Raw genomic sequence first — 27682 nt, forward strand, 5'->3', positions numbered from 1 at the left:
TGTGCAGCCCTAGCCTGGTCACTTCTTGTCTGGTACTCTGGACGCACGTGCTCCAAAGGGCTGCTCTGGCCAAAGCCTGAAGTTTTTATAAAATCATCTCTGATTTTTGCTGATGCTCCCCTCACACTCTTCCTAGGACTTCAAGAGCCAGTGTGGTAGGAGCTGGTCAGTGTGACACAGGCCACTGTGCACTCCCATGTGCATGGTACATCTTTGTGAAGCTTCTCATGTTCCCTCTATAGAAAGAAGATGGCCACCTCGGCACAGGCAGGGATTCCTTTCTGACCTGACCTGCTCTCTGCAGACAGAAGCAAAAACAGTTTGACTGCAGCCAATGACATGGGGACCCCAGCAAAGGCCCGGGACCTCTATGTCCAGACAGGTGGCTCCCTGTGGGGTGTGTTCATCACAGTATCTCTGTTCCTTTTCTCACAACTGACAGGGACTACAGTGCCATGTGAAGGATAGGCAAAGACTCTGGGGTCTTAGAACTAAAAGACTCAGATGTGGTTCTCAACAGTGGAAGGAGGCGCTCTTCAAATCTCAACCTGACATAGGACCACCATCCAAAATACATTAAAAGACTCCTACAACCCAACAACAAAATGACAGCTGCAGGACCTGCATAGATATTTGTCCAAAGAACATATATGAAAGGCCAAGATGGTGACACATTTTGAAACTGCAAATCAGAACCAGGAGATAAACTTCATACGCATTAACAAGAGCTACAATGCAGAAGAAAAAACAAAGAAAACAAGTGTTGAGGATGTGGAGAAACTAGAATTGTAAATTACTGGTGGGAGTGTAAATACAGGTTCCTCACTAGATTAAACACAGAATTACCTAGGATCTTTCAAGCCCACCTACTCCAAAAATTTAAAACAAGTGTTGAATCAAAAATGTGTATGTGCTCATGACAGCTAACAAGTGGGAACAGCCCAGGTGCTGTGGCTGCATGAACTGATAAATGTAGGAGTACCAGGTTGTCAAGGTGGGTCAGATGCAGTTCCTTATGGGAAAAAAGTGTTCGGAGAGGATTAAAAAGTTTTGCATCTAGAAAGAGCTGATGGTTGCACAACAGGGTAAGTGCATTAGACAACTACCCTGGTAGTGCTCTATGGTAGATACTACCAAATTATAAACTTTAAAATTGCTAAAATAGTGAGTGTTATAGCACATGCATTACGCAATGGTTCTTTTTTATTTAAAGATGTTATTTAGGTTTTGAGACAGGCAAACTCTGGTAAAGTGACTTCAACACAAGAGCACATACCCCACCATGTATGGATCTAGAGCAAGTCTAAATGAACATTTCTTTTGGAATTTTGCTATTTTTAGTTATTTTTCACTTCTGTACTTTTGTGGGTGCTAATGGTTTATATCTAGATGTCCCTGAAAGCCTCATGCACTCATGGGGGAGCTTTTGGAAGGTGACTGGAGACAGAGGCATCATAACTAAATGCGATGTTAGACTCAGGGGCCTGCTTGGGTGGGTCACTAGGGATGTGGTCTGGAAGGGTTTATCTCCCTGCCCACGCCTCCCCTGAACAGCCCTCCTCTTCCAGGCCTTTAGTCATGCCTCCATATGGACTGAAGCCTCTACGAACTCTGAGCCAAAATAAACCTTTCCTCCTTTCAGTTGCAGCTGTCAGATATTTTGTCTTAGCAGTGACAAAACAACTAATACATAGGCTACGTGTAACAGTAAACTCAGCTCAGTGGACACTCATGCATGTGCCCAGCTGAATACTCAGTACTAGAACCAGGACATCCCACCGCCACTCCAGGGCCCTGTCCTTCCCACCTCCAAACACTTCTGAATTCTGAAGCTGCCTGCACTACCAAACCTCTTTTTTTCCCCCCAGTACTGAAGACTGAACTCAGGGCCTCTGTACCGAGCTACATCTCCAACTTGTTTTAAATTTTCAGACAAGTTCTTGCTAAGACACTATATTGCCCAGGCTGAGCTCAGAGTTTGGGTCCTCCTTCCTTGGCCTCCCAGAGGGCTAGAATTATAGGCATATGCTACCATGCCCTGTTCACTTTTGCCAATTTTCACAAGCATACAAATGGAACCACACATTAATTATACTTTCATTATAATTTATAAGTTGAAGAAATTTTATAAGAAGTGCCCTTCATCTGCTTTAGTGGTCCTTTAGTGAGACTCACAAAGGAGGGCAGCATAGACACTTGGTCATTGTCTTTTATGTACCTAGTTCTCAGATAATGACTTAGCTCCCTGTCAGGCACAGGGAGACACAGGATGAGGACTTTTGGTAATTTTGTAATTTTTTTATTGGGATGTAATTCTCACACCACACAACTCACCCTTTTAAAGTATACAACTTAACATTTTTCAGTGGATCACACAGCCATATGGACATCACCACTACTGCAGAGTTCATCACCCAGAAAGACTCTTGTACCAGCAGCGGACACCACCTGTGTCTCCCGTGGCCTCAAAACCTCACATGCATATCTGCCCCTTGGGCCAGCTGGCTCTGGACCCCATGTGCTGGAGTCTAGTATCCTGTGGTCTGTGCACATGGCTGGTGACATAGCACCTGCCTACCTCGTGGTCACTCTTTATGGCTGAATGACACGGCACCCACCCACCCAGACTCATGAGCTGCAGACCTCCCTACCACGAGGAAGAGACAGGAGATACCACTAGGGCCAAGAATCTTCACACTCTGGGGGCCAGCAGGCTACCTAACCTCTCTGAGCCTCAGTTTCTCCATCTGCCAACCAAGTGGCTAGTCATCAGGCAATCCCCAAGTTTCCTTTCAACCCCTCACATATGTCTGAAATAAGCCAGACACCAGCTGTCTCCCTCTTCAACTCACTGAGGTTAATGTGCTGTGTTTTCAACAGCATTCAACAGGCAGTGATAATGACACAAGACACAAACCTTCAGTCCTGAGTGCTGACTGATCTTCCTCTCCACACTGGCAAAATCCTCCCACAAGAAAGGTCCTGCACCATCAGCATCAAGGCCTGGGACACTGCAACTGTGTGAAGGCTGTTTACTCCATAGCAGGCATGCCAGGTCTCAGCCCTGTGACATATTAAGTCTGGAGACATTGCTGCAAGCAAGTCTACCTACTGGGGTCTGCAGTGCTGCACCCACCTAGGCCACCAGCATCCCCAAAGGACATCGTAAAAGGCATTTCCAGCAACTGGGCCTTTGCCCAGCAACCCTGGGCAGGCACAAGCAGGGTACCTGCGGATAACTAGAGAGACACTGAGGGCCCCATGAGGCCCTAGAAACCAAGCAGAGACCCACAGACTTCTTGCCCACAGTAGAGGGAACAGAGGGATTGAAGTTTGATTCAGGAAACTAAAGGTAGACCCCTGGACCAAACTCCAAACCAGGGGCTGGGAGAAATCCAGGGATGGACAAAAGGTACAGTGCTTCCAGAGTACTGTACTTCCAGGGAGCTCCTCATGACATCCTAGAGGCCACATGACCCTTGCTCACTAGCTACAAAGAGATGGCCAAGCAGAAGTGAAATTGGAGACTTCAATGGTCTCCACTCTGGAGCTGCAGGGGCTAGAATTAGGGGATAGGTCTGGGCCCAGACCAGCAAGGCTAAAGAATCAGGTTAGAGACCATGTAAGCCACAGCATAGGTCAGCCACAACATGTGTACCAGGTAAAGACTGCTTTGCATGAGGCCAGTGAGGCTGCCTGGTCAGTCCCACAAAGACAGTAACGCCCACATGACATCCAGCCAATCTGAGGCTGGGGACACACACAGCTCAGACCCAGAGGCAGGGGCTTCATGGGACATTCCAGAAGAGGTAGGCAGAAAGAAACAGAGGAAGGACATGGCAGGGAAGGCCTCCACAAGAATTTGCAGAACACAAGAGCAAAATCTTGGAGTCCCCTTTGGCAGGGCAGCTACACTCCAGCTTTAGGCTCATACACCTTGAGGAAATCCTGAGCGAAGTCCCCAGGACAGCATCGACCCTGGACACTGGCCTCAAGAAAACTCCCTACACTGAAGCACAGAGGCAAAGCTGTATTCCCAAACTACTGTGTGTGTTGATGCTAAGAATCACATCTCCTCCATGGTCAGAACACAATCAGCCTGGCCTGCTCATCCCTGATGCACAGATATTCAGTGCAGGAGTGCAGGGGCTGGGTCACCTATCCCTGGGTGCACAGGATCACTCAAGCCCTGGCTGTTGCTTCTCAGACACATCCCCAAGGACACAGTGGCCTCAGAAAGTTTGGAGTGTCCAGAAAAAAGGATGGAGTGGGCTTTGGAGATGGTCCTCAACCTTCACTGAGCATCATTAAGGCACTGGGAGCAAAAAAGCAGAGGCATTTCATGGCCCCAGCCCAGAGAGCACCTGTCCCTGGGCAGTGGCCACCGCTGCCACACACTTGCTATAATAAATATCTACCTTTCATAAACTTGGGTAGATTATTTCCTTAGAACTAGAATATTGATTTACTCATAGCCTCATAAGAACATATTTTCAGAGTCTTAAAGAAAAAAAAATTACAGAGACTTCCAAGAGTCTGGGTGCCTCGGCCACTTCCTGCTCACAGCACTGCCAGTGGGCTGGGTGGGTGGCAGAACCAATGAGCATGCAGGCCAGGCCAAAGCACAATGGATTGTGCAGTGGGAGCCAGGTAGGCAGTCATGGGGGTGTCCAAGGCTGCTGCATGTTGTAAGCACAGTAGCCCCAGGCTCTGGCAAGAGCACTGTGTCATTATACATTATCAAACACATGGACCTGAAGCACCTCTCCAGCAAGGACCCCCTGTGACAAAACATGCTGCAAAGCACACTCCTCACAGACAGTGTCAGGAGTCGGCTGGCTCCACAGGCAGAGGGCCTAGACAGAGCTTATGAGATAGCCAGTGATTAACCTAAATGTGTTGAGATCAGTAAGCAGTGTCTCACTGCTCACTGGATTCATCCATCCAGTAGTAGTCTACAACACCAAATTCAACCCTCTCAAAACTATGGGCATTGATTATCTGACAGGACAGCCTCTGATTTGACATAAGAAAGATAAACCAGAGACAGCGATCAAGAGATGCAAGGCTCTTGTGAAGCCCAAACAGAGCCAGTCCTGGAATACTACCAGAAAAAAGGGGTACTGTGTTGGAAACATTCTTTGGAATAGAGCTGTATGTATATGTTTTCCTACAAACAGAAGTTCCACCAACAAACCAGAAAGCCTGTTATTCAATGTGTAAATTCTTTGAAATTGCTTTATTTCCATTTCTTTTATTCTAGGTATTATTATGGATGTGTCAAATAAATCAGGTAATAAGATTGATTTTTTGAAATTTCCTTCTATGTTTTATCCATTTGTTTTCTATAGGTGTGCAATTCAGAAATACCAGGCATATTGAATTTTTTTTTAAAAAAAAGAGCAAAATTTTTAAAAGAAAGCAAAATTAAATGAGTGATTAGTAATAATCTTTTTGTTCAGTACTTGATAAATCAAATTTTCATGTTTGTGGTGGATTGATAACTAGTGGTCAACTTGTAATAGCAGCTGAATCAGCATGGTATTGAGCATGGATGGCCCACCTGAGGATTGTTGCCAAAATAAAAAGAACCGGAGAGGAAGAAGCACTGTTGTTGTTTCTCCTGTTGCTGTTGTTTCTCCTGGAGGAACTTGTTGAGCTTCTTTCCTGATATGAACTTGACTCTGTTCTCATCAGAGAAGCTCAGGATCTTATTGTTGCTGAGAATGGCTGTGGCTTACTTTGGGGGAGCTCTGGACCTTACTTTGGTCATTGCTTGCTGGCTCCGGAAGGCAAGATGGTGTGCTGTTCAATCTTCAGGAGAAACTTGTCACTCTGGCTTCCTGATATGAACTCAACTGCTCTCATTGTCAGAGGAGCTTAGGACCTCGTTGTTGATGAGGATGACTGTGGTACTTTTCAGGGGAGCCTGGTCCTTACTTTGAGGACTAGGGCTTCCTGGCTCCAGTGAAGAGCCCTCACACACTGGCACAGATCCTCTATCCTGCTGCCACAGACTTTCTAGCTTCCACTGCTAACCTCTGGGCCTCCACAGCACAGGTCCATGAAACAGACTTGTATGAGATATTATTGTGGGCTCTAGGCCTCCAGTTGACTTGTGGGGGACTTTGTTATGGGCTCTAGGTCTTCAGCTGGACTCATGCAGGACGTTGCTGTGGGATCCAAGCCCTCAGCTGGATTCTTTAGGTCTTAGCATGTGGACAGATTTCCTGCACTCTTTCTTTTGTATTTGACTTTTTGGGTGACTTTTTGGATAGTATTATAAGTAATACTATAAATTATGAATTCTGTATGTAATTTTTTCCCTTGAAATCCCTGCCTACAATATTTTTCTGGAAAAGTAAAAAAAAAAAATTACATGTCATTTGGAGAAAAAAAATGAGGCTTTTGCATCATGATATCTCCCAAAAAAGACATTTTTTAGTCCTGTTGAATATGGTTTTATGGGACACAGTATCTATAGAGTAGTTTCCTGGTATAAAAATTACAGAAAAAAACAACAACAACTGGATTTATAGATCTGTTGTAAAATGCAAATTCACTATTGCCTTTACACTAATAAACATATAAGCTAGTCACACATGCTGTACTGATTTTGTCACTAGACATATCTTTGATTTGCTTAGAATGTTCAATTTACTATAGAAACATACCAATTAGCATATGAGGAATCACTTAGGGTTATTTCCTTTTGAAAATACATGTGTGCTGAGGGATATGATTTATGTCGGGAATGACACTGTCAAATTCTTAGATCAGCACCAACACTAAATGAATTCTCAATGGAAAATACAAAGTCAGGTTTTCAGATGTTTGTTAGGTTAAGAAATATAGGATCTACATTTTTTTGATCCAAACGTATAATTTGCCTTGAACAACAAATTATAGTATAAAGAAAAAACTAGTGGCACTATGTAAAAGAAGCATACTTTGTGGTTAAGGAAATTATAAGGAATGCCTGCAGAAGAGTCCCTTGACATTAATACACCCTAATTAGTAAACAGGTACAGCAATGAAAAGAATAGAAATGACTGGTTAAAAAAGACCAGGAAAATAACTGAGTTCCTGAAAAGAGATCTTTACTCTCAGTGAAAGAAATTAATATCTGCTGGTGTTCTCTGCCACCCTATGTCAAGGAGAGAACATTACTGGTGTCCTCTGAGCAGCCACTGTAAATTCTAAATCCTGCTTCCCTAATAGTCAACGAGTATGCATGCTCACGTGTTGTGACCTGGTGGGAAGTGAGACAACCTGAGAAGTAGAGGAAAAACCTAACTGTCTTCCATGGGACACTCTTGTTTTACTTAATGCTAAAACAAACAACTGTACAAGCAATTGTATCAAACAATTGTCCAAGCTGTTAACTGGTCCTTGACAATTTGGCACATTTTATTCCAGGTATTTAAAATACAAGTGCCACCCAGTGGTTCTTATGTATTGGAGGAAGCACTTATTTTCCTTTTCTTCTGAGTTCTAAAAATTCATTCTTGATCTTTCAAAATGGATCATGGCTTTTTAGAAGGCGTACAGTCATTCTAGCTTACTTTTTAAAAACTTTTATAATGGTTATTTAAATATTAATATTATATGCTTTCTAAACACGTGAACTACCAAACTTATGAATTATCACTAGGCTATCAGGCATATATGAGTTTCTACTAGAATATAATAAAATTTAAGTACTGTGGACACAGGTCCCACAGGAGCTGCAGCAGGAAAGGGAGCAAGGGTCCTGTTCACCTGGCTCTCCAGGCGATTGGGCCTCTCAGGGTAGAAAGCAGGGGGTGCTGGTGTCACCTAGTGGTAGTCACTGTCCCGGGCCCTTGGCCCCGGCCCTGCCCCTCTCCCTCCCCCACAGCCATGGCTCCTGGGCATATGCCATATGCAGGACAGACCCTGGCAGAGCAGCCTCTCCAGCAGCTGCCTTACAGTTGAACTGTGTCCAGGTGAGCCCAGGGGTGTGGTCAGTGACAGGTCCCAGGTTCTAAGCTGGTGGATTTCCAGGACTGGCTCATCCAGTGGTGGTTCTGTGGCCCTGGCCCTCTCCTCCCAGGAAAGTCCAGCAAGCTTCGCTGAGAACACAGAATTCATCTCCATGGGGCTCTGGGTTAGGGATACAGTAGTTGCCACGGGCGCAGAGGGCTATTTTACGGCCCCGCACGGGGGTAAAGGTAAAATGGGGAGGCTATGAGTTCACTGCGTGCTGTGTGAGATTCCAGCTCACTGGAGTTCCTGGCTAGAGGACACACAGGCAGAGGGCTCACAGGATGGACACCCAAGCAGAAAGCTTTGCAGGCAGAATCTCATCTCCAGCAATGTTGTATAATAAATAAGGAAGGAAAAATCAATGTTGCCATTTCCTCCTACTCTAAAATTGCTGCTGAGACTTCAAACCTGGGGCCAGCACAGGCTTTGAGGTTCTCAGGAGGGGACAGCTGATTAAAGACTTTCTGTGGTCAGTCCATTGTGCCAGGCTGTGCTTACCCTGTAATTGCATGGGGTGCGCCTGCCTGTGCCAGCTTTGTACCACAATGACAGCAGGATTGCCAAAGGTGTGGCTTCTGCTGGACAGAGAATTCACTTGAGAATAACCCAGGGCACTGGTCAGGGACTCTTGCCAAGTGTGGAGGTCCTGCAGCCTGAGACATGAGGACAGCCCAACTTCACATAGACTCATAGTGACAGGTCCTGAGCTGGTAGAGCACAACGCCTGCTCCCATGGCATCCACCAGCCTGAGACCCACATGTCTGGAACCCAGTATTACAAATAAACCATGTTTTTCTCTATTTGAAAACATTTTAACTACAAAAGTAACACACCCATTGTAGCCAGTTACTTCCACACAGGCACATACAGGAAACACCAGCTTTCCTCCTCCACCAGCTCGACTAACTCAGAGCCATACACAGTCTGCAGACATTTGGTGGACACTTGTGACCTGATCTCTGACCACACAGCTGCACCAGGGACAGAGGTAATCACACAAGGAAAGAGGACAGTTCTGAATCAGATTCTACTCTCCAACTAGCATTTTTCTTTCTGCAGCTCACAGCTACATTCCTCTTGAAGGACCATACTGTTTCAGAGGACAAACCTCTAAAAAAGAGAAAAGTGGTAACATCTGTTATCAGCATTCCACACTTGCAAAACAGGGATGTCAAAGACAGGTTGGCCACGCAAGGCTCACTGTCTCCACAAACTGTGACCCATGCATCTATGTTTCAAGCTATAATGAGCTGGGGCTGGGCCCAGAACAAATATGATATCCCTGGTCCTCTGACCCATGCTGTGCTTCTAAAGTCAAACCACAACCTTATCTGTGGAGCTTAAAATGAACTTCCTCTGGCAATGCGCTTACTTTCTCCTCTGGATTTCCTTTAGTTTCCTTTATTAGACTTGAGTCCAGCGCTATCTTGGAAAGGGCTCTGGGCATCTCAGCTATGTGAGAATAGGCAGATGAACTAATCAGCATTTCCCGGCTCTGACAGCCTGCACTCGACCCAGGAAAACCAGCCGTTCACTTGTAAAACTTTCCAAAATGGGTCAGGGCTCATTTACCCTCTAGTAGATAAAATGCTATTCTGTCCTTCAACTGTGTGCATTAAAATGAGATGAACCTTATACTATATTTTTAAAAAGCAACTAATTTCCCTTCATGTGTCACCAACCTTCACTCTCTCTCATTCCACAGTAAAATTTGAGCTTTTAGTGTCTGCATGCAGGCACTGAGACGCTCTCCCTCTGGCTTCTGTGTGGGGTGGTTTCTCAGCAGCCACTGTAAGACAGGAATGGTGCAAAGGCAGGAGACTCCCAGTGCTTCTGGTGCCCCTGAGCTGCCAGAAGCAGACGGAGAGAGCTCAACAACCAAGTAGGACGGGTGTGGTCCCACAATGTGTCCTATCCAGCAGGTGTTTTTGCAGCACAGCTACAAGGGTTTGGTTTGGTTTTTGTGACACCTGTGCTTTACTCTAGAGAAGGCAGAAGCAGTGCCAGCTCCCTACTTCTGCCGCACCTCCAAGGAAAACACCCTCTCAGGGTGTGTGGCTGCCCCCACCTCCACTTCCTGTCATTATGCTGCAGCAGACAGATGTACCTGTTCAAGTAAAACTACAACGAAGCCTAAGGTTGCTTTTAGTTAATATTTCACCTCAAGTCATAACCAGCTAATTTAAAGAAACCTGAGCACCCTCTGCTGAGAGAAAGTGTGGGCTCGGAAGCTAACCTGCGGCCAAGGAAGGAGACATTCTGGGGCTCCTAGGAGGTTGTAGGGGAATAGAAGGGACCTCCAAGATCAGGCCTGGCACAGGTAATGTGTGTCACATAGGCAGCAAGGAGCCTAGTGAGCCTCTCTGAGTCATGACTCTCACCCTGGTCTTGCCTGGAGGAGCCCAGGAACCTAACGCAGGTGCCAACCATGACCCTACACCTCTTTCTGTCCACAAGTCCCCCAAAGAGGACATCTGACCACAGCACCTTGTTCTCGATGGGTTGTTCTTGGGGGCTACCTTTTGCCTTGTGGGGTGCTAGACAGCACCCACCCTCCACTCAAGGGATGTCATGACACCCACATAGAGACAGTGTGACAAACAAGATTCCCCAAGCACTACTCCTGTTGTCCAGGGGGCACTACTGCCTGGTCTAAAAATCTCTGCATTCAGAAAAAGCTGCCATCTAGACATGGCCCTCCTGTGGGCTGGTGAGTGGCTGACCATGGCAGGTGCAGTGTCAACTCAGCCATTCCAGCAAAGTGAATGAGCTGTCAGATAGGATGGGACACTAGATGCCCAGGGACAGAATCGCATGAGACACCAGATGACCTTTCCTTTTGGTTTCCTGAAGATCTTGATGAAGCCATGACTTCCAAGCCATGTCCAGCAATACCACAATTAAAAGGTGGCCATACTGCTTGTGCCAAGAAGGTAAAGTCAAGGGAAACCCTGGGGAAGGGGCAAGCCCCCATAAACCTGCAGGGCATGAGCCTCTTCTCTGATGCCTGCCCTAAGGACTGCTGTCTTGTCCTGCTTATCACTGATCCTCATGACCATGGGCACCCTGAGGCAAAAGATGAAGACCAAACACAAGTATGTCTGCAACCTGGGCTCTGGTCTCCCTGAAACTGCAGGCACAGTCACACAATATTGCACCCACCATATCCCTCCAGACCTATCCCATCCTGCCTTGTTCTGCTTTCCAACAACAGTGTCACAGCTTGAGGGATGTGGGACAGGCGCCACTGCCAGGCAGAGGAAATGGGTTTCCTGTCTGCAGAGCAACTGGGACAGAGGAAGAGCTGGCTTGGGGTGGTGGGGCCTGGGCAAGTAGCAACAGTGAATGGGGTTTACATTCAATGACAAAAGCAAAGTGCTATTCTCAGTCAACAAGGCAATCACAGATCACCAAAAATCAATCCTGAAAACACACCATCTCATATTTATGCAGAGTCTCCAGTCTAGAAAATGCATCATACACAGTATGTGCTTGCTTGCACATATGTGCACTCAGGTGTTTGTGTATATGCACATCTGCAGGGTGCATGTGTAGATGTGCACAGCAACGTGTCCACTGTAGCCATATTTCCCATAGCAGAGGGAGAAAGCCTGTCCCAAAGCCTGAAACACCAAATATTATTCCCATAAATACATGGTCATGCCAAGAGTTCCTCTCACACCTCTCCTAGTTTGTCAGATCATGGAAAGCAAGGCCAGTGTTGTGCAGGACACATGTGAAGGCAGGACCCATCCTCAAGGAGAGTATCCAGACCCCAGCCCCTGCCTGTGTCCCTCACACTGCCTACTGAGGACACCTTTAGCACCAGAAAGCATCAGAAGAAGTTAAACCCAGCAGCATCTATATGCACACATGCAGAAAATCAAAAGGTTTCTGTCATTGCCTTTGGTGACCTTAAGAAGTCACCCAAGCTGGACATGATGGCACATACCTGTAATCCCAGTGCTTGTAAGGCTGAGGGAGGAGGACTGCTGTGAGTTTGAGGCCAGCCTGGACTACACAGTAAGTTCAAGACCAGCCTGGACTACACAGAGAGACCCTGGCTCGATCGAAAAACAAACATAAAAACAAAACCAAAAAAAAAAGGCACAAACCTCAGGCTGATAACCAGTGTCTGTCCCATCCCAAGCCCACCGCAAACCCCAACAGAAGAATGCACTGCACTGTACCTTCACGACCCCATGGTATGCCCCACATTGGAGTAAACAAGTTTCCCAAAGAGCTCTGAAGCCTGGCATCTGTAAATGATGCCCTGCCTGGTAGCCACAGTGATGCCGGAATTCTGAAGAGCCAGCTCAGGAAAACTGCATGCCCAGGGGACCCCACAGAGCACAAGAATTACTGACCAGATCAGCTCCTGTGGCCTGGTTTCCTCACTGAAAACAGGCAGAAACATCCACTTAATACATAGCACTCCTCATTCACAAGGTTTGAGGTGGCTACCAAGGGGGAGTCACCCAGCCTAAGACTGGTGATACCACCTATGTGGATGCTGAAGAGAAAGCAACCACATCTCTTGGGGCCTGCGACTGTCTGCTCAGCCTGGCCACCCACCTTGAACTCTGCACCTGGAAACAGCACACGGAAAGGAGAAGAAGCGTTCCTGGAGAAAATGCGGAAATGCACTCTATGAAGCACAAGGACTTTAAAGTAAAGTCACTTGGCAAAAACACAATGAGAAGTGGTTGTTTTCTTCCTGTGTGACCCTCATTTCCACTAAGGACATGCTAAACACATTCCTGGGGCCCAAGGCTGAGAAGCTCTTTTTCCAAATGTTGAAGGCAGCAATGCCCGGACAGGAAATGATGAAGGGCGAAAGGAATGCCAGTGACCAGACAGATGGGACAGCTGGGGAGCCAGGAAACCACGAGGTCTCCTGCTGCCTCCGGTCTCCCCAAGGAGCCCCTACTGGGCAGCTACAAGAGCACCATTTCTGTGCCCCTCGCAAGGGAACCAAGTCTCCCAGGGTTTGGGCCCAAACTTGACCTAGATGAACAAAGCTCCCCACATCTGTGACACAGTTACAATGGAGGGCATTCCATCCTCCAGTTCTAGACGAGAGGCACCCTGTGGCTCTCAGCTCCCAGCCCACATCAATCAGTTGCAGCCTGTATCCTCTGGGCTCTGGTCATTTTCTGCCATCTGCTGTGACCTGAACTTTGCCAGTTTCTCAACTGCACAGCCTAGTAGGCTGGTCTGGCCTCTGATTATGCCCAATAGCCACTGAGTGCACAAGTCAGAAACAAGAAGGAGGAAAAACCACAAGGAAAACTCCAGACTATGGGCCTAAAAACAAAATGTGTAATGCAAATACAAAATATTAAAAAAAAAAAAAAAGACAAAACAACCATGGGAACCAAGAGAATAAAGTTTGAGAATAAAGATCTCAAACTGTGGAGTGATGAAGGCAGGTGCTTCCAGCACCAGGACCAAGGTGACCCCAAACACATGTCCAGAGTCTGCCAGGGTGTGTCAGAGCCCCAGATCCTGGGGAAGAAAAGGAGAGGCAAAACTGATTAAGAGACAAGGGCTGTTTCAATCTCCGTAGGTCTCACATGCTTCAGCCCAGTGGGAACACAGTGAGCCCCCAGTGCCCACCCACTGCAGCACCATGCGTACCACACAGTCCCTCAGCCTGAGAGCCCACCTGGGCACGCAATTGTGTGTGTACATGTGTCTGCATACATGCTCACAACTATGGCATGAGAGGATGTCTTGTAGGACAGGAAAGACCCCCAAGCTAAACCTCAGGGGCACAGCATGGTAACTGTCCAAGGAAAAATGCACACTTCATTTCTCCACACTCACCAAGGATGCCAGGCAGCAGTGACCTGGATGTGCACCCAAAAGCCTCTGGATGAGTGCAGAGAAATGTCTGACTGTGTGTTCCTAGGTTAGAACTGTCCATGGCTATCAACATCATTCCTATAACAGCCACACAGATGTCTTGGAGATTCACAAGCAGGGTTTATTCTGCCTCAAGGTTTCTTCCTCCTTCCTCTGCATCCCAGCTTATGGCCATATCCTCCCTGCAGGGACCCAGCTGAGGCACTTAGGTCAGGACTCTGCCTGTAAGACTCCCCTGCTCAGAGGAAGATCTAGTGAAACCCTTAAACCTAGTAGTAAGAGTCTTGGGGATCAGCATGGAGGACACACAGGTAGCATCATTTCCAGGCCCATGGTGGCCAGCAGGCCCGTGCCAGCCAATCAGGGCTTCTGAAGAAACCAGGAAGGGGCTGGAATTCCCCAGCTGTGCTCTCATCCCAATGCCATGGAAAAAACCACCATCCCATCTCAGGCTATGAGCAAGAAAACAGCAGGGCCAGGGCCCCCAGGATGTCACACAGATGAGTTTTCCAGAACTAGCTCATGTTCTTGGATCTTTGCTAATAGCTTCATGCCCCTATCTGACCCAAGCTTCGGAAAACCCCAAGTTTGCCAGGGTAAAAATCAGATGCCCAGAGGCTTGGAGCAGAACCACTCTCAAATACCCAAGCTGAAAGGCTCCCACTCCATACCTGTACCTGCCCGGCCTGTCCTGTTGTCTTAGGCTTTCCCAGCATAAGACCATGCCTGCAGATCAGAAAGGGCCTCATCTCTACGAAAAGGAGGATATCAGAGGGCAAGAGTCAGGCTAAGGTTATCTCCCAAGGTAGCCACACCTGCCCTGGTCTGCAGGAATCTGGGGTAGCTTTGAATGGGCCCTCCCTTAGGGACATTGCTCAGGAGCCCTGCTTCTCAAGATTCACAGTAGGACAAGATATGTAGGTTGGAGTGATGCTGAGTCCTGGCCTTTCTTAGTGCTGCCACAAGCCAAGAGCACCAGTCAATACAGAGGCTGCTCCTCTCTTGATGATAGCCAACAAGGCATCTTTTAGGGTGCACTGAGGAGGAAGGGCTCAGTGTGAAGCCTCAGCTGCAACTCAAGAGGCAACCTGATAACACACTCCAAATGGGCCACTTCTCACAACACAAAAACACTGTCATCATAGGACAGCATGGCACTGTGGCCCGGGTCTGCACACCATGGCTCTGCTGCAGCAAGCCATGGCAATGGAAAGCCACTTTGCCTCTCTGGGCCTCCAGGGAGGCACTAAGAATATCTGCCTTGTACCTGGTGTGACCATGGTCCATAAGGCATCCATGATGCCAGGGGAACGGGCAGACAAAGAAGGCACAAAACCTAAGCAAACCTTCCAGGAATAGGCAGAGAATGAAGACAGAACCACAGAACTGAAAAGAAGAAAGTGAAATCTATTTTCTCAGAAAGAACAAAACCCACAGTCAACAAAACCAGAGAGAGGACTAGGGTGTAAGCAATGGTCTCCAGATACATGAGGGGCTATTATCATGATCACTCCTTGGGCTTCTTTGCTCTCAACAAGGACCAATAGGAACCTCACATAGAAGCAGAAGCTGGTCCAGCTGCAGACACAGATCACCCAGCTCCTGTAGCTTACCTGGTTTGCATGCTTCTTGCCTTCCTTGGAAAGCTGAGGGCCAGCCATAGTGGATGGCCCAGGTACCCTCAGCCTGTTGGCTAGCCTTTACTCTCTTGTCTCTATTTCTCTTGCTTCTCCTGCTGGATTTTGGGTCCTGCCTCACTCAGCTCTGAATGCTGCAGAGGCCTGCAGTCATCAATGAGTCCTACCCAGCTCCAGTGCCCACATTCACAGGACTCCCTCCCCTTATCCCTCTCAGCATCTGAGGACAGACACCCATGTCCTTTGCAATTCACTTGTGCCTTCCACCCACCTGGGCCCTGGGGCTGCATGAGCTGCGACTCCAATCCTCACTGGAACCAGCAGCTCCCAGACAGTCTGCCTCAGCCGGCCCACTTACTGAAGAAACGCTGGTTTTTACTTTTGCATTAGTGTAGGTAGAACTCGAATTTATTACAAAATTAAGAGAACAAATGACTTCAAATTATACTAAACTAACACCTATCTACAGACCTGAGCCAAGTGACATCCACACTCAATCCATAAATTGCCCAGAAAGGCCTCACCAAGCATGGTTAGTCACCTCCTCCTCACTGGTCCCCACGAGCTGCATTCACCCACCTCCATGATACTCAGCCACCTTGACTTTCAAGGGACACTTGCAAAATTTACACCTTACACTGCACACAGCCACCAGCAGTTCCCACTCTGCTGTGACTGCATCTAGTCAACCAAACATATTCAATACTGCCTTCAAAGCAATATTTGCCAGCCATGGTGATGAACGCTTGTCATTCCAGCACTCAAGAGATCAGGAAGATCACTGTGAGTTCAAAGCCACTGTGAGTTCACTTGGTCATATAGTGAGTTCAAGGGCCTGCTTGGGCTACATAGTCAGTTCAAGGCCAGCCTGAACTATGTAGTGAGACCCTGTCTATAAATAAATAAATAAATAAACAAGTGTATGATGTTCAACAACTTCAGCAAAAAACAGGCAACTCGCTTAGCTCGTGTGAGTGTGCAGATATGTCCATATGTATTTTTTTTAAATTTTATTTAAAGAGAAAAAAGGCAAAACAGAAAAAGGGTAGTAATACAGAATTTCAAAAAACAGTAAGAAATCACTAGTTGATAAATTATATACTGTCATCTTTGAAATAGTTGTTCAAGTTACAAAATTAAAGCATACAAATTCAGATGTGTCCATGTGTATTTGCATGTATGCATATGAACACGAAGTTTATGCACTCAGTTGCTTCACCAGCTTCTAGAGCTAGTACAGTGGTCCATTCAAGTGACTCCATCCACAAGTCATCTTGGGGCCTCTAAACTCCAGGCTAGTGCCAGGCTCACCTAACTGCCAGAGGGCTGGAATGGCCAGAGGCCCTGCTCAAAGATTCACCCCTTTCCTGTCCTTACACCCTTGGTCAGCGAGACCAAGTCTCAGCCTCCTTCACCAGCACTTCACCCTTCTGTCCTTGCACATGGCCTGTGACCTCTTCCCCTCCTTCTGGACATTAGCTGCCTCTTGTCCCCAAAGCCATACCTTCTCTCCCAGCCCTGCACTGTCCCTCACTCAGTTAGAGGTAAGAAGGCAGGCATTCTTCTACAATGACTGACAGCACGAAGAGGGAGAGGACTTCGGCCCAGTTCCCTCCATCACTAGACAACCTGAGATAGGTTATGTCCTGTGGGTCTGTCTTCCTCAACATCACTATCATGAAGTTGTCAGAATTTAAGTGAAATGAAATTGTACATGCAGGAACTCACTTTGAATCTAAACCCCTGCAGCTCTGACTACAGCCTTCATGGCTCCCAAAGAGCAGTAGTGGCCCAGCCCAGTTCACTAGTCCTTTGAAATAAAAATAGCATGAGCTCCTCTGAGCCTGGTTAATGGAAGATCCAAGTTAATTTTAGCATCAGAGAGATCAAGAGAATCTAAAATCTCTGATGCCAACGACTGCGAATGGCCAGCATGGCCCCTCCTTACACACACACACACACACACACACACACACACACACACACACTAAGTAGCAGGGTAGCAGGATTACTAAGGCCACTGCCTGGATTCATAACACCATTCCTCTCCAAGTCCAGCCTTGGGAGGAGGGGCGGGGAAACTACCAGAAAAATCATTCCAATCTGTTACAGTGGACCCTCTCCACCTGCAGGCTACACTTGTGTGATCCTCACATCATCCCTGGGACCTGCACATTGTCACACTGTGAGGTGCAAGCCAAGCTCTGATGCCGTCACCTGCAGAATTTGATCCCTGAGCTTCCAGCTGGTGACCTGCCTGGGAGTTCTCCTGCCTATCTTCTGACTGATGGCCACCAACCTATTCTCTGGTCTCTGGGTTCTTCCTACTCTGGTCAAGACTTTGTTTGCCATCAAGTGAGAGAGGGCAGGAGCTGGAAACAGGCCAGCCCACAACAGTTTGCAACAAGCATGTCTTGCTGAGTGGGAGGAGTTGTTGCTATTCTTCATGACCAAGTTCTAATTTCATTGCAAAGGAGCACAAGAGCACTATGAACAGTAAGCGCTGAGACCAAGGAGGAGTGGAGCAGCCAGAAAGTGGGCAGCAGAGACAAGGTGGAGACACAGTACAGCTCCCCCCACCCCCGTCTCTAGCGTAGACTTGATGCTGCCCACACCTCCACAGAAGCAAGACCAACAAAGTCACAAATGTTCAAGAGAACTTTTCTCCTAGAAGGCAAAGCTAGACCTGATAGAAACACTTTTGTGTACTGTTCTTCACTGAACATATTTCTCAAGATAAGATGGCACTTGAAAACAAGGGTAAATGTTGTGCAAAAGGAAAATGGGAGTAGGAAGTGAAGCTATGTGGCAAGGCCCAGGGAGCGTAGAGCTGACTAAAACACTGGGTAGAAGGGCCCCACCTCAACAGTTCCCTATCACAGACCATCCGGAACGGAGTCGGAACCACACACTTCCTCAACACAGCCAACTCAAGGAAGCCCCAGTGAGCCACACATGATGCAAAGGCACTGCCGTAACAAAGCTGTAATTGTTCCCAAAGACACAGGGCTGAAGACTTTAAGTGTATAGAAGAACACATCCGAAATAGCTCTGCAACATTTAAATGGGGGAAGCAACAGATTCTTCAAGACAAGGACTCTAAAACGGTTACAGTAAAAATATCTTATTTCTATTTGCCTCTTCTATGTTATCCTACTGGCAAGTTGTAGTAGGAACAAGAAAGACAAAAGAGAAAGGGGGAGATTCTTACCAGCACAAGCTCCTAAATAAGAGTTATAGAGGCCAAGGCCTCAGGTCTAAAAGAGTTCCCAAACACCCTGAAATGGTCTACTATTTTTCTTAGCAATAGGTTTACCTATATAATGTTAGGGACAGTTTTTTTTTTCCTGTCACTTTTTTTTGGGACAATGGGTGAGGAGAGGGGCTATGTCCTGCACAGCAGTGCCTTGAAAGTCCCTACTGGATACAGAGGTGATTACCTAGCTTTTGCAGAAAAACAAGACCCTGAATAAGAAGATGCTTGCCCTGGATCATATGGCACATCACAGCAAGCTTGGTGCAAAGCCAGCTTGCCAGAGACAGGGCTCCCAGGTGAACAGCAGTGAGGGGGACTGTGTGCATGTGTCCCTGCCTGTATGTGTGATATCAATGCAGTGGCAAGGGACATCAGGTAGGCAAGGCAGCAGTGGCCACACACTACTCCCATCTGAGAGCCCTCCTCCACTCCTGTCCTCAGGACCCACACATTGGGCAGCAGGCCAACCAAGGCAGACTAAACCCCAGACCAGCTTCCCATAGTCGCCTTCAGGTGCCCCAGCCTTCCCTGCAACATCTTCCCTGCTCAGACACAGAAGGGTGCCCTGCTTGTCTGTGCACAGTTGAGCTACCTGCACAGCCCAGCTACAGAGGGCCCATGGGTTCCCTCCTGTGAAAACCTGAGGTCCCTCAAAGAGAAGAGGGCAACTGGAACCTCTCTGAACCAGAGAGGAAGCACATTCAGAAAGCAGGACAGCTATAGCACCTTTATCTATCTTCCTGCCACTGCTCTAAGTTCAAACACTGTCCAGTCCCCACAAGGAATTAGTGTTCCATCAATGGGTGCTTCCCTCACTCGTTTAACATGGAATACAAAGCGGAGAAGGGCAGCCTCAGTAAGCGGCTTCTTCTCAAACTGTTGGGGGGAGGGACCCACCAGAATGGGTATGGGCTGGCTCTTTTGGTAGGCCAGTGAGTGCTGTCTTGGACACTCAGAGATTTTCCTCAACCTTCATTATTATGCCAAAGTAAATGCTCCTTGATTCAGCACCAGAACTCTTCCTTCCCTTTCCCACCAGAGGACTGGGCTGAGGCTGAATGCATGGATTCAGATAAGCGAGATCCTGACCTGGTTGCCCACTGCCCTGGGCACTAGGTTCCTCCCTTGTCACACCCACTCAGGTCCCTCCTGCCCCACCCCCATTGAGGAAGCATAGACTCTTCAGACTCTTGACTCCTCATTGAAACAGGGAGCTTGGCTCTTTGCTGAAGCTGACCCTCAGAGGAGTGGCCTCTGGCCTGCCCAGGCAGGGAGGGTACTAGGAGGCGCTTAGGGTAAAGCTAGGCAAAGGCCTCAGTTTTAAGCTGACAGCAGATTCCAATCCCAGAAACAGAGTTGCAGGCCACATACTCCACTAGCTTCTGAGCCAAAGCCCAACTGTCTCCACGATGATTCAAAACCAAAATAAAGCCTACAGGAAACAACTCTCTGACTGGAGTGGCTGGAATTTCTCAACTAAGGACACTCAGCAGTCACTGCTCCCCCCCCCCCCCAGGCCTTTCCCAGTTTAGTGGGGGAGAGGACCTCAGGGCTGCATCCTGTGCACTAACAGAATTCCTCCAAACAGGACAGGCCCTCACCCCACACAGTAGGCACTAGTAGGTAAGTTGCTCTGGCAAATCAGCTTATTTGGGGGTGATCTACCACATTAGAGATACTGTAGCTGGAAAAGCAAACCCTTCACATAGAACCAGAAAGTCCCACAGCCCCACTTCCCTGGGAACTCGTCGGAATCCACTTCCTTTTCCCTCCTTGACTCTGCCGCCCTACAGCCAGGCCCAGAGCAAGCCAGGAGCTGGATGGCTACCCTGCTGGCCAACGCTTCCACACAGTTCTCAATGGATGGGGGAGGGGTCACGGCGGTGGGGGCAGAGCTGCCCGCACACAGCCCAGACCAGTAGTTCCCTGGGGACAGGGTGGAGCAGCCAATCCATGCCCAGGAAAGGAAGTTTCTGCACCCGGTGGAGAAGGAAAAGGGGATTCGGAGAACCTTCTGTCGACAGATTTACCTCCTGAAGTGTAAGCACGAGCCCCCAGACGCTCATACACCATGTACAAGCATGCAAATGCAGGAATGCACAGACCCCGCCGGCACACGAAGACACACGCCAGCAGCTCCTCGCGCCCCTGCACAGGCTGACACACGTAGGCAATTCTACACACCTCTGTATTCGAGGACACATGCAGGTAGCCCCCAGGGCCCCTGTACACACATACACACGCAGGCAGGGCCCTCGGCAGTCCGGACAGCCGCCCCTTCCCCGTGGCATCCCCTCCAAAGAAATCGGTTGCGGGGCGGAGCCAGTGAGGAGCGGTCCCGCTGGCCCTGCCTGGCCCCGGGGCCAGCGCCACCGCGCCGAGGGCTCCGCTGTCTGGCACTCACCGATCTTGATCTTCACGCTCTGGAAGACCCGGAGCCCCTCTTCCTCCACCGCCATGCTGTACCCGCTCCCGGGCCCGCACCCGCACCCGCACCCGCAGGGGCAGGCGAGCCTTGGCCGGAGCGCGCCGGACCTGGGCAGCGGGCCGGGGCGGCAGGGGCTGAGGGGCCAGGCGGAGCCCGAGAGACAGATCCGGGCAGCTGAGCCAGAGCGCGGCGCTCCGCCCGCAGCTCTATGCCCGCAGCTCGCCGCCGCCCGCGCCGCCGGCCCTGCCCACGTGCCCACCCCCATTGGCCCAGGGCGTGGGCGGGGGTTGGAGCCTCCGCCCCGTACCCACCCCCACCCCCTATTGGTAGAAATCCCATAAGTAGGGCGTGTAAGACGGGGCCCTGTCTTCAGAACAAGATCACCATTGGCTGATCCTTGAAGGGGCGGAGTCTGCCACTGAGGCGGGATGGGGAAGGGCTCATTCCGAAGAGCGCCGGCCAGAGGACATTGGCCTGCCCATCCCTGGGACGGCCCTTGGACAGCGGCCTTGGCCCGGCCCGGCGCCCCGCGGGCTGGCCCAAGCGTCCTATTGGAGCCCCGCTGCTGCCGCGCGTACGACCCCTATCCGCAGGCTCCGCTAGGAGGGGAGACAAAGGGAAGTCTCCGAGCCGCTTGCAGTAACTGCGGGCTCCATAGGATAACTTGTTTTAAGATTTAAAAAGCAGCATCAAACAGGACAAAGTTCCCATGCCAGCCTCAGGGTCCAAGGACCCTCTGTACCGGGAGCAGAACGAGCAGAGCCAGAGGCACAGGAGACCCGGGGTGCGCTGAACACTCCACCCCTACTCCCGCCGATGACCTTCCGCACACTAGGCCTATCCTCAGAGCCTTCCGCGTTGATCCGCCAGTTTAACCCAGGATGGAGTCGCGTCGTCTCCTCAATGGCGGCCTCGGAACTTGCAGAGCGCCAGCGGATCCTTTTTTACCCCACCCGACCTTTTTCCACATGGATGACTTGAAACAGTGGTCCCACTCTTCAGCTTTGCAGAGGACAGATTGGCCAGCTGCTGCTCTGCCTTTCCTTTAACCCTACAGTTTCCTCATGACTCTGCATCCAGGTCTAGAACCCTCATGAGGGCAGGTGCTGCCTTGGGTGATTCCTGAGCAGAGTGGCCAGGGAAGCGTAGTGGGGTCCTGTGGGAGAAAGGCACTGGCATTTAGGGTAATTGATTCCTCAAACCATGGAATGTTAGCTCTTGCTAGGGGCAAGACAAAGAAAAGATCACCAAGTGAAAGGAAGTTGTGACACCCAGGGTCCCCTTGGTACCATGTCCCCAAACATAAGACAAAAATGTCTGGGTCAGGCCAGACCTTAATAGTAAAGATAAAGAGAACAAGAGAAGACTGGACGCCTATAGCTCCAGAGGCTGCCATTCCATGGTCAGGGTCAAGACCAAAAGTAAGGAGAAGCTGAGGCTTGGGTCCTGCCATCGGATTAACACACCAGGAAATGTTGACTCACAGATTCCCCTTGAGCTGTGGGCCTCCAGAGCTTCCTGCTTCCCCTGCCCCTGAAGACACTCTTGAAGTATCTGCCCTTGCCCCTCTCCAACCAGTAGCGTCACCCAGCTGCAGCAATGTCTGGTGGGCAGGACAGAGCGCCAGTGACCCCTGCCACAGGACCAGGATCTGAAAAATGTCAAACGCAGAATAGATGAGATTAACTAAGTGACCTAGGCATACCCACCAGGACACAGGACAGGGTGCCTTAGTACCCATGCTACTAGGATGGCCTTTCATTGCTCATAAAAACTGTGCCCCACATTCAATGAAGTAAAAGTACCAAGTTGTCATAGCAGACAGCAGAGGAGGATGAGTGGCACTGTGGAGTAAGCAGGCTCCTGAGCCTGGGCCCAGGCTGGCCATGCTTCAGGAACACTGCAAGGACACTCAGGGACGAGGGAGTGCTAGTCATGGCAGGACAGGGCTATGCAGAGATGCTACTCAGAATGGGGCAAAGTGAACTGGGACTGTGCTGTCTCCAGGAAGTTGATGACCCCTCTAGGCCCAGCTTCTTCTATACACAGTGAAGGTGTTGGGTGGAGAGGCCCAGCACTTTGTGCTCTGTGGCCCAGTCCTGCCCAGTCAAAGGGAGGCTGGCCAAGACCTTCAGGCCTCACACTGCAAGCTCATCCCAGGGTCTGTTTCTCCTCTGCAGGGAAAAGATGTCCTTGTGCTGGCCAGATCTGGACACACCTTGAGGCTGTCTTCCACAGGCAAGTGACCAAGTGGACAGTGGTGGACCCCTCAGCAACATGGGACAGACATGGACACCTGGGGATCAGTAGAAGCCAAGTGGTGAGAGATGGCCTCCAATGTCACTGCTGTATGATGTATGTGCATGAGTCTCCATCCGATGGCATGCCGTGGGGGTGGGGAGAGAGAATGGGCAGCTGCTGCAAGCAGGGTCATGAGAGAACCTCTAGGTGGTTGGTACCCTGTTGGAACCTGGATGTACACTTGTGATGAAATGCACAGTTCTAGATACAAACATACTCACATATATGTTCACACCACTATCCTCATGCACATGTTCACATATGTTCACATGCTCACATACACACTGCTGCACATATGTGAGTGGTGCAGCCTTAGCCTGGTGACTTCTTGCAATTTTCAGGATGTCCCTGGGAATGCAGTCAAAGGGCCAGGAACCTCTCTTTTCCTCACAAGCAAGTCCACAAGCATCTCAAAACAAAACTTGGTAAGGTAGTGCTGCTCACAGCCCTCGTGGGGAAACCACAAACCCTCACACAGGAAGGGCCTGGCCGTGTTTACTCCCTCACCTGGCAGGGTGTAGCCCCGAGGTTGGGAGGAAGGCGAGGTCAGGAAATCATGTGGTCCTGCAAGCACCCAACGCCCCGTGGCTTCGTGGCAGGAAACCTCGGTGCAGGTGGGAGCGGGCAACATGACTACGAAACCCAGGGAGTGACTGTGCTGCAGGTGGGTGAGGCAGACCTCTCCAACAACTGTGACATGGCCTGATAATTAGCATTCTGCTCTAGCTTTCCACCCACTACTCTGGCTTACTTTTTTGTAGTACTGAAGATTGAATAAATTAAACTCTACACTGAGCTATGTCTCCAGGATCTCACAAAATGATCTGGGCCTTGAATTTGTGAGCCCCTGGTCAACCTCTCAGCTAGCCATGACTGCAAGCATGTGCACTGTACTCAGCCTGTTTACTTATTTTTAGAAATTGATTTAAGGACCCACAACTGCCTAGCAAGTCGTTGGTGTGCTGGAGGGCCCAGCACATGAAACCCAACCATTAAAGCATCAGGAATTCTGTGAGATGCTTGTCAAAGAGCCATTATTTAGACTCCCATCTGGCCCATGCATGAGCCTGGTCTGAGGCTCTGGTGTTCTCTAGACCCAGGAAGGCTGTGCACAATGGCCACATGTCTCTGCCTGGCACTCCCTGCTTTCCTTGGGTCCTCCAATCCAAGTGAGCTGGCAAGATGCCCCTTTCAAGTCAGTTCCCCATCTGACACCTCCTGTGAAGAATCTGGGGGGCTGCAAGCCCAGAACTGTAACCAGCGCTCAAGTGGGGAGAGTCTTCTCATAGAATCCCCCTAGAATCCTGCCACCTACTCAAAGGTTGTCACAGTAAAGAGCCTTTGGGACAGCCTGGATCTCAAGGGTCTAGAGCTGGACACAGGGTATTACCCATCTGAGAAGGGGAGGTGTGTGGTAGGGGACACAAGGGGTTCCATGGAGCCCCAGGGCCAGGCATGGGTGCTGGTCAGTCACCTGATAAAATGGCACATGGGACAGAAGGCAGCACCCAGAGGCCGTGGAGGGGGAGTGTCTTATGCTCTGTTCAGCCTTGCATGCATGGGACTCCTTTTCATCCTTAGGCAGCAGGAAGAGCACTCAGACCCACTTCTGTGTGATGTACTCAGCATGCTGCCTGGAATACTGTCCTGTTCAACATATGTGACATGGTGGTCAAGGTCCCGACATCAGAGGCTGCAGTTTCAGTGAAAGGGCACTGAGCATCCCCAGGGACTCTCATCAAAGGCAGAGGACACAGGGCACAGGGCCTGCTGACCTAGGACCCTGCTCTCCTCGGACTCTGCTCTCCTCTGTCTAAAATGGGGGCAGCAAAGGCAGCCCTTTTCCACTTTCCTGTCATCACTGTCTCCTTGCGTTGTCCAGGAGTCAGAATCCTGGATCCAGAATCCAGGGATCACCCTGGGTACCATATCCTCTTGGCTCTCCAGCAACAGAGGCTGATCAGGGCAGCAGATAGAGCACAGAGAGCTGACCTGGGACCCAGAGATCATGCTTGGTTCTGAGCAGCAGGAGACCATGGGGCTTCTTCTGCAGGTGTCCTTCAGTGACTCTGGCTTCATTCAGGTCACCCAGGCAGGGTGATGACCAAGATACCAGATGGGTGAACTGTCATGGTGTCGCTCCTTCCTGCAACAGCCATGACTTGTTGCTCTTCTGCCCTGCACCCAGAGGCTGTACTCCCCCAGCTTCCCCTCTGCTGTGCCCAGGACCTCCAATGCATTGCTGCTCCTGCTGGCTCTACACCCTCAACTGCCTGCTGCCACCACACGCGTACGCCACCATCCTCCCAGGGACATCGCTTGGGAGTAAACCTCTGTGACTGCCTTCTAACTCACTTCTTTGGGGTTCTTGTTCACCTTTGTTACTTTCTGGCCTATTTTTCATGAATCTGATTGCTTTCCATGTCTTTGGGTGGAAATATCTCTTTTCTAGTTGCATCTCACTTTGTAGATAGACTATCAATGCCTGCAAACTTGAGAATCTGCTCCACAGGTGAAGCGATACACAGATGATCATAAAGGCAACTGTGCAGATGGAAGACAGGGCTGATACTGGGTTTGCACGCATGGCTGTGTGGGGGCAACATGGGTTCTGTCAGCCCTCACTGTGTGCTATGTAGGGTTCCAGGACCTGGGTCAAGTTCAGGATCAGGATCAGGATCAGCATCAGGGTTGGGTCTGCTGCTTAGTCAGGGGCAAGGTTAGTCTGCTGCAGGGTTAGGGTCAGGGTTAGGGTCAGGGTCAGGGTCAGGGTCAGGGTCAGAGTCAGGGTCAGGGTCAGGGTCAGGGTCGGGATTTCATCTGGTGAGCCTGCCCCTTTCTCTCCCTAACTCTGAAATATTGTGGATTTTCATTCCTATACCTCATTTCAGTAGGAGTTTCAGGAGGAGGATGGAAGCCCTGCTATGTTCCACTACAAGGCACTCACAGCCTCCACTCAGTGGTTTTCTTCCTTTCCATTGTCTCATTTTCTGATTATTGACTTTTTAATACAAGTCATTTGTGCACCTGGTACACATGTATGAGTAGACACTTCTATTCCACTAAGTGTTCACACAGACACTCCTACATACTGTGGTTTGCTTTCTTCTCTTGATGTTTATTTAAATTATTCTAAATCACAACATACAGAGTTGCCTCATTTAAGATAAACAGCTATATGGTTTTCACCCTATGGCTGCACCGAAACTTACTAAGACTCCTTCCTATTGATGAACATTCAGCTCTTTCCTCTTCCAGGAGCTCTCCAACACCTCTCAGGCAGATTTCTTCCCCTTTATGGGAAGCAGAAAGGTGGTGAATGGCTCTGGTTCATGCATTCACCAGGGATGACAGTCATCCAAGTTGATGCTCCACACTCTGCTAGCAGAGCCATCTGTCTGTTGGGTTACAGCTGAGTCACTGCCTACTGTCAGGTGGAGGAGAAGACAGAGGCAGCCAGGTTTCTTCTATGTCTATGTCCACCCCACACTTCCCTGCAGCAGGTTCATCCAGTGATCACTGCCAACAGCCAGGAGATGCCAGGAGGCACTTTCTACCCCTCACCAGGAAGCAGGGCCCCACACAGTGTACCTTGGTCCTTAGAATGTGAAGACAAAGCTAGACTACGATACTCCTAAGTGTCAAGGCAAACACGTGTGCTGTCACTCCCGAGAACATCAGCAGGACAGCTTCACCCTGCAGCACCCTATGGCCTGGATTTGTATTGCTTTACATTGTGAATCTTTTCATAATGCTATGGGCTGGCTTGCTCTGTTTGCTGTTGCTGAAACAGAACATCCCCTACTAGGTAATTTATAAAGGATGGAGGTTTATTTAACTCACAGCTCTGGAAGCCGTAGACCTGCTATTAGGTAGCTGTGTATATGTGTGGATGAGCAAGAGGGCAAGTGGACCCTATTAGTGAAGGAGCTCTGTCACTGCTCACTCTATAACCACCTGTTCTCCAGGGAACTAACCCAGTCCTGAAAGAACAGCAATTATCCCTCTTCACAGCCTAATCACCTCCTGTAGGTCCTGATTCCTCTCAATATGGTTATACTGGCAAATAAATCTCAACCTGAAACCAGACATGTTGGTGTAGAACTATAATCTCAGCTACTGGGAGGCTAAAGCAGAGGATTGCAAGTGCATGGCCAGCTTGTGCAACTTTGTGAGATCCTGAC

At 49.3% G+C, this 27682-nt stretch overlaps 1 protein-coding gene, 1 long non-coding RNA gene and 1 pseudogene across 8 annotated transcripts in view; 2 read left to right on the plus strand and 1 right to left on the minus strand.

Annotated features, from left to right (window-relative positions):
* Rasa3 (RAS p21 protein activator 3) overlaps window positions 1-21437 on the minus strand; it is a 77205-nt gene extending 55768 nt beyond the window's left edge. For 2 of the 6 annotated variants that reach the window (XM_063247068.1, XM_063247066.1), the window contains exon 1: window positions 21174-21433. In XM_063247068.1, the coding sequence (XP_063103138.1) occupies window positions 21174-21228 (55 nt within the window). In that variant the 5' untranslated portion in view covers window positions 21229-21433. Of the gene's footprint in view, window positions 1-21173 lie in introns of all 6 variants that reach the window. The other 4 variants (XM_003477496.5, XM_063247069.1, XM_063247070.1 and 1 more) reach the window with 4 other exon arrangements.
* Window positions 4628-18461, plus strand: LOC111753841 (GTP:AMP phosphotransferase AK3, mitochondrial-like; annotated as a pseudogene).
* Window positions 21438-21609: 172 nt separating the features above from the next.
* Window positions 21610-26273, plus strand: LOC134475712 (uncharacterized). 2 transcript variants are annotated; one of them, XR_010046914.1, is made up of 3 exons: window positions 21610-22277; window positions 23378-23517; window positions 25080-26273. It is a non-coding gene; the product is annotated as an uncharacterized LOC134475712 (long non-coding RNA). The 2 variants fall into 2 exon arrangements; XR_010046913.1 differs by lacking the exon at window positions 25080-26273 and adding an exon at window positions 23840-25066.
* Window positions 26274-27682: the final 1409 nt, after the last annotated feature.

Source organism: Cavia porcellus, unplaced genomic scaffold (assembly GCF_034190915.1).
Source record: "Cavia porcellus strain 051 isolate PalLab524CR breed Dunkin Hartley unplaced genomic scaffold, mCavPor4.1 scaffold_4, whole genome shotgun sequence".
In the NCBI taxonomy this organism is placed as follows: domain Eukaryota; kingdom Metazoa; phylum Chordata; class Mammalia; order Rodentia; family Caviidae; genus Cavia; species Cavia porcellus.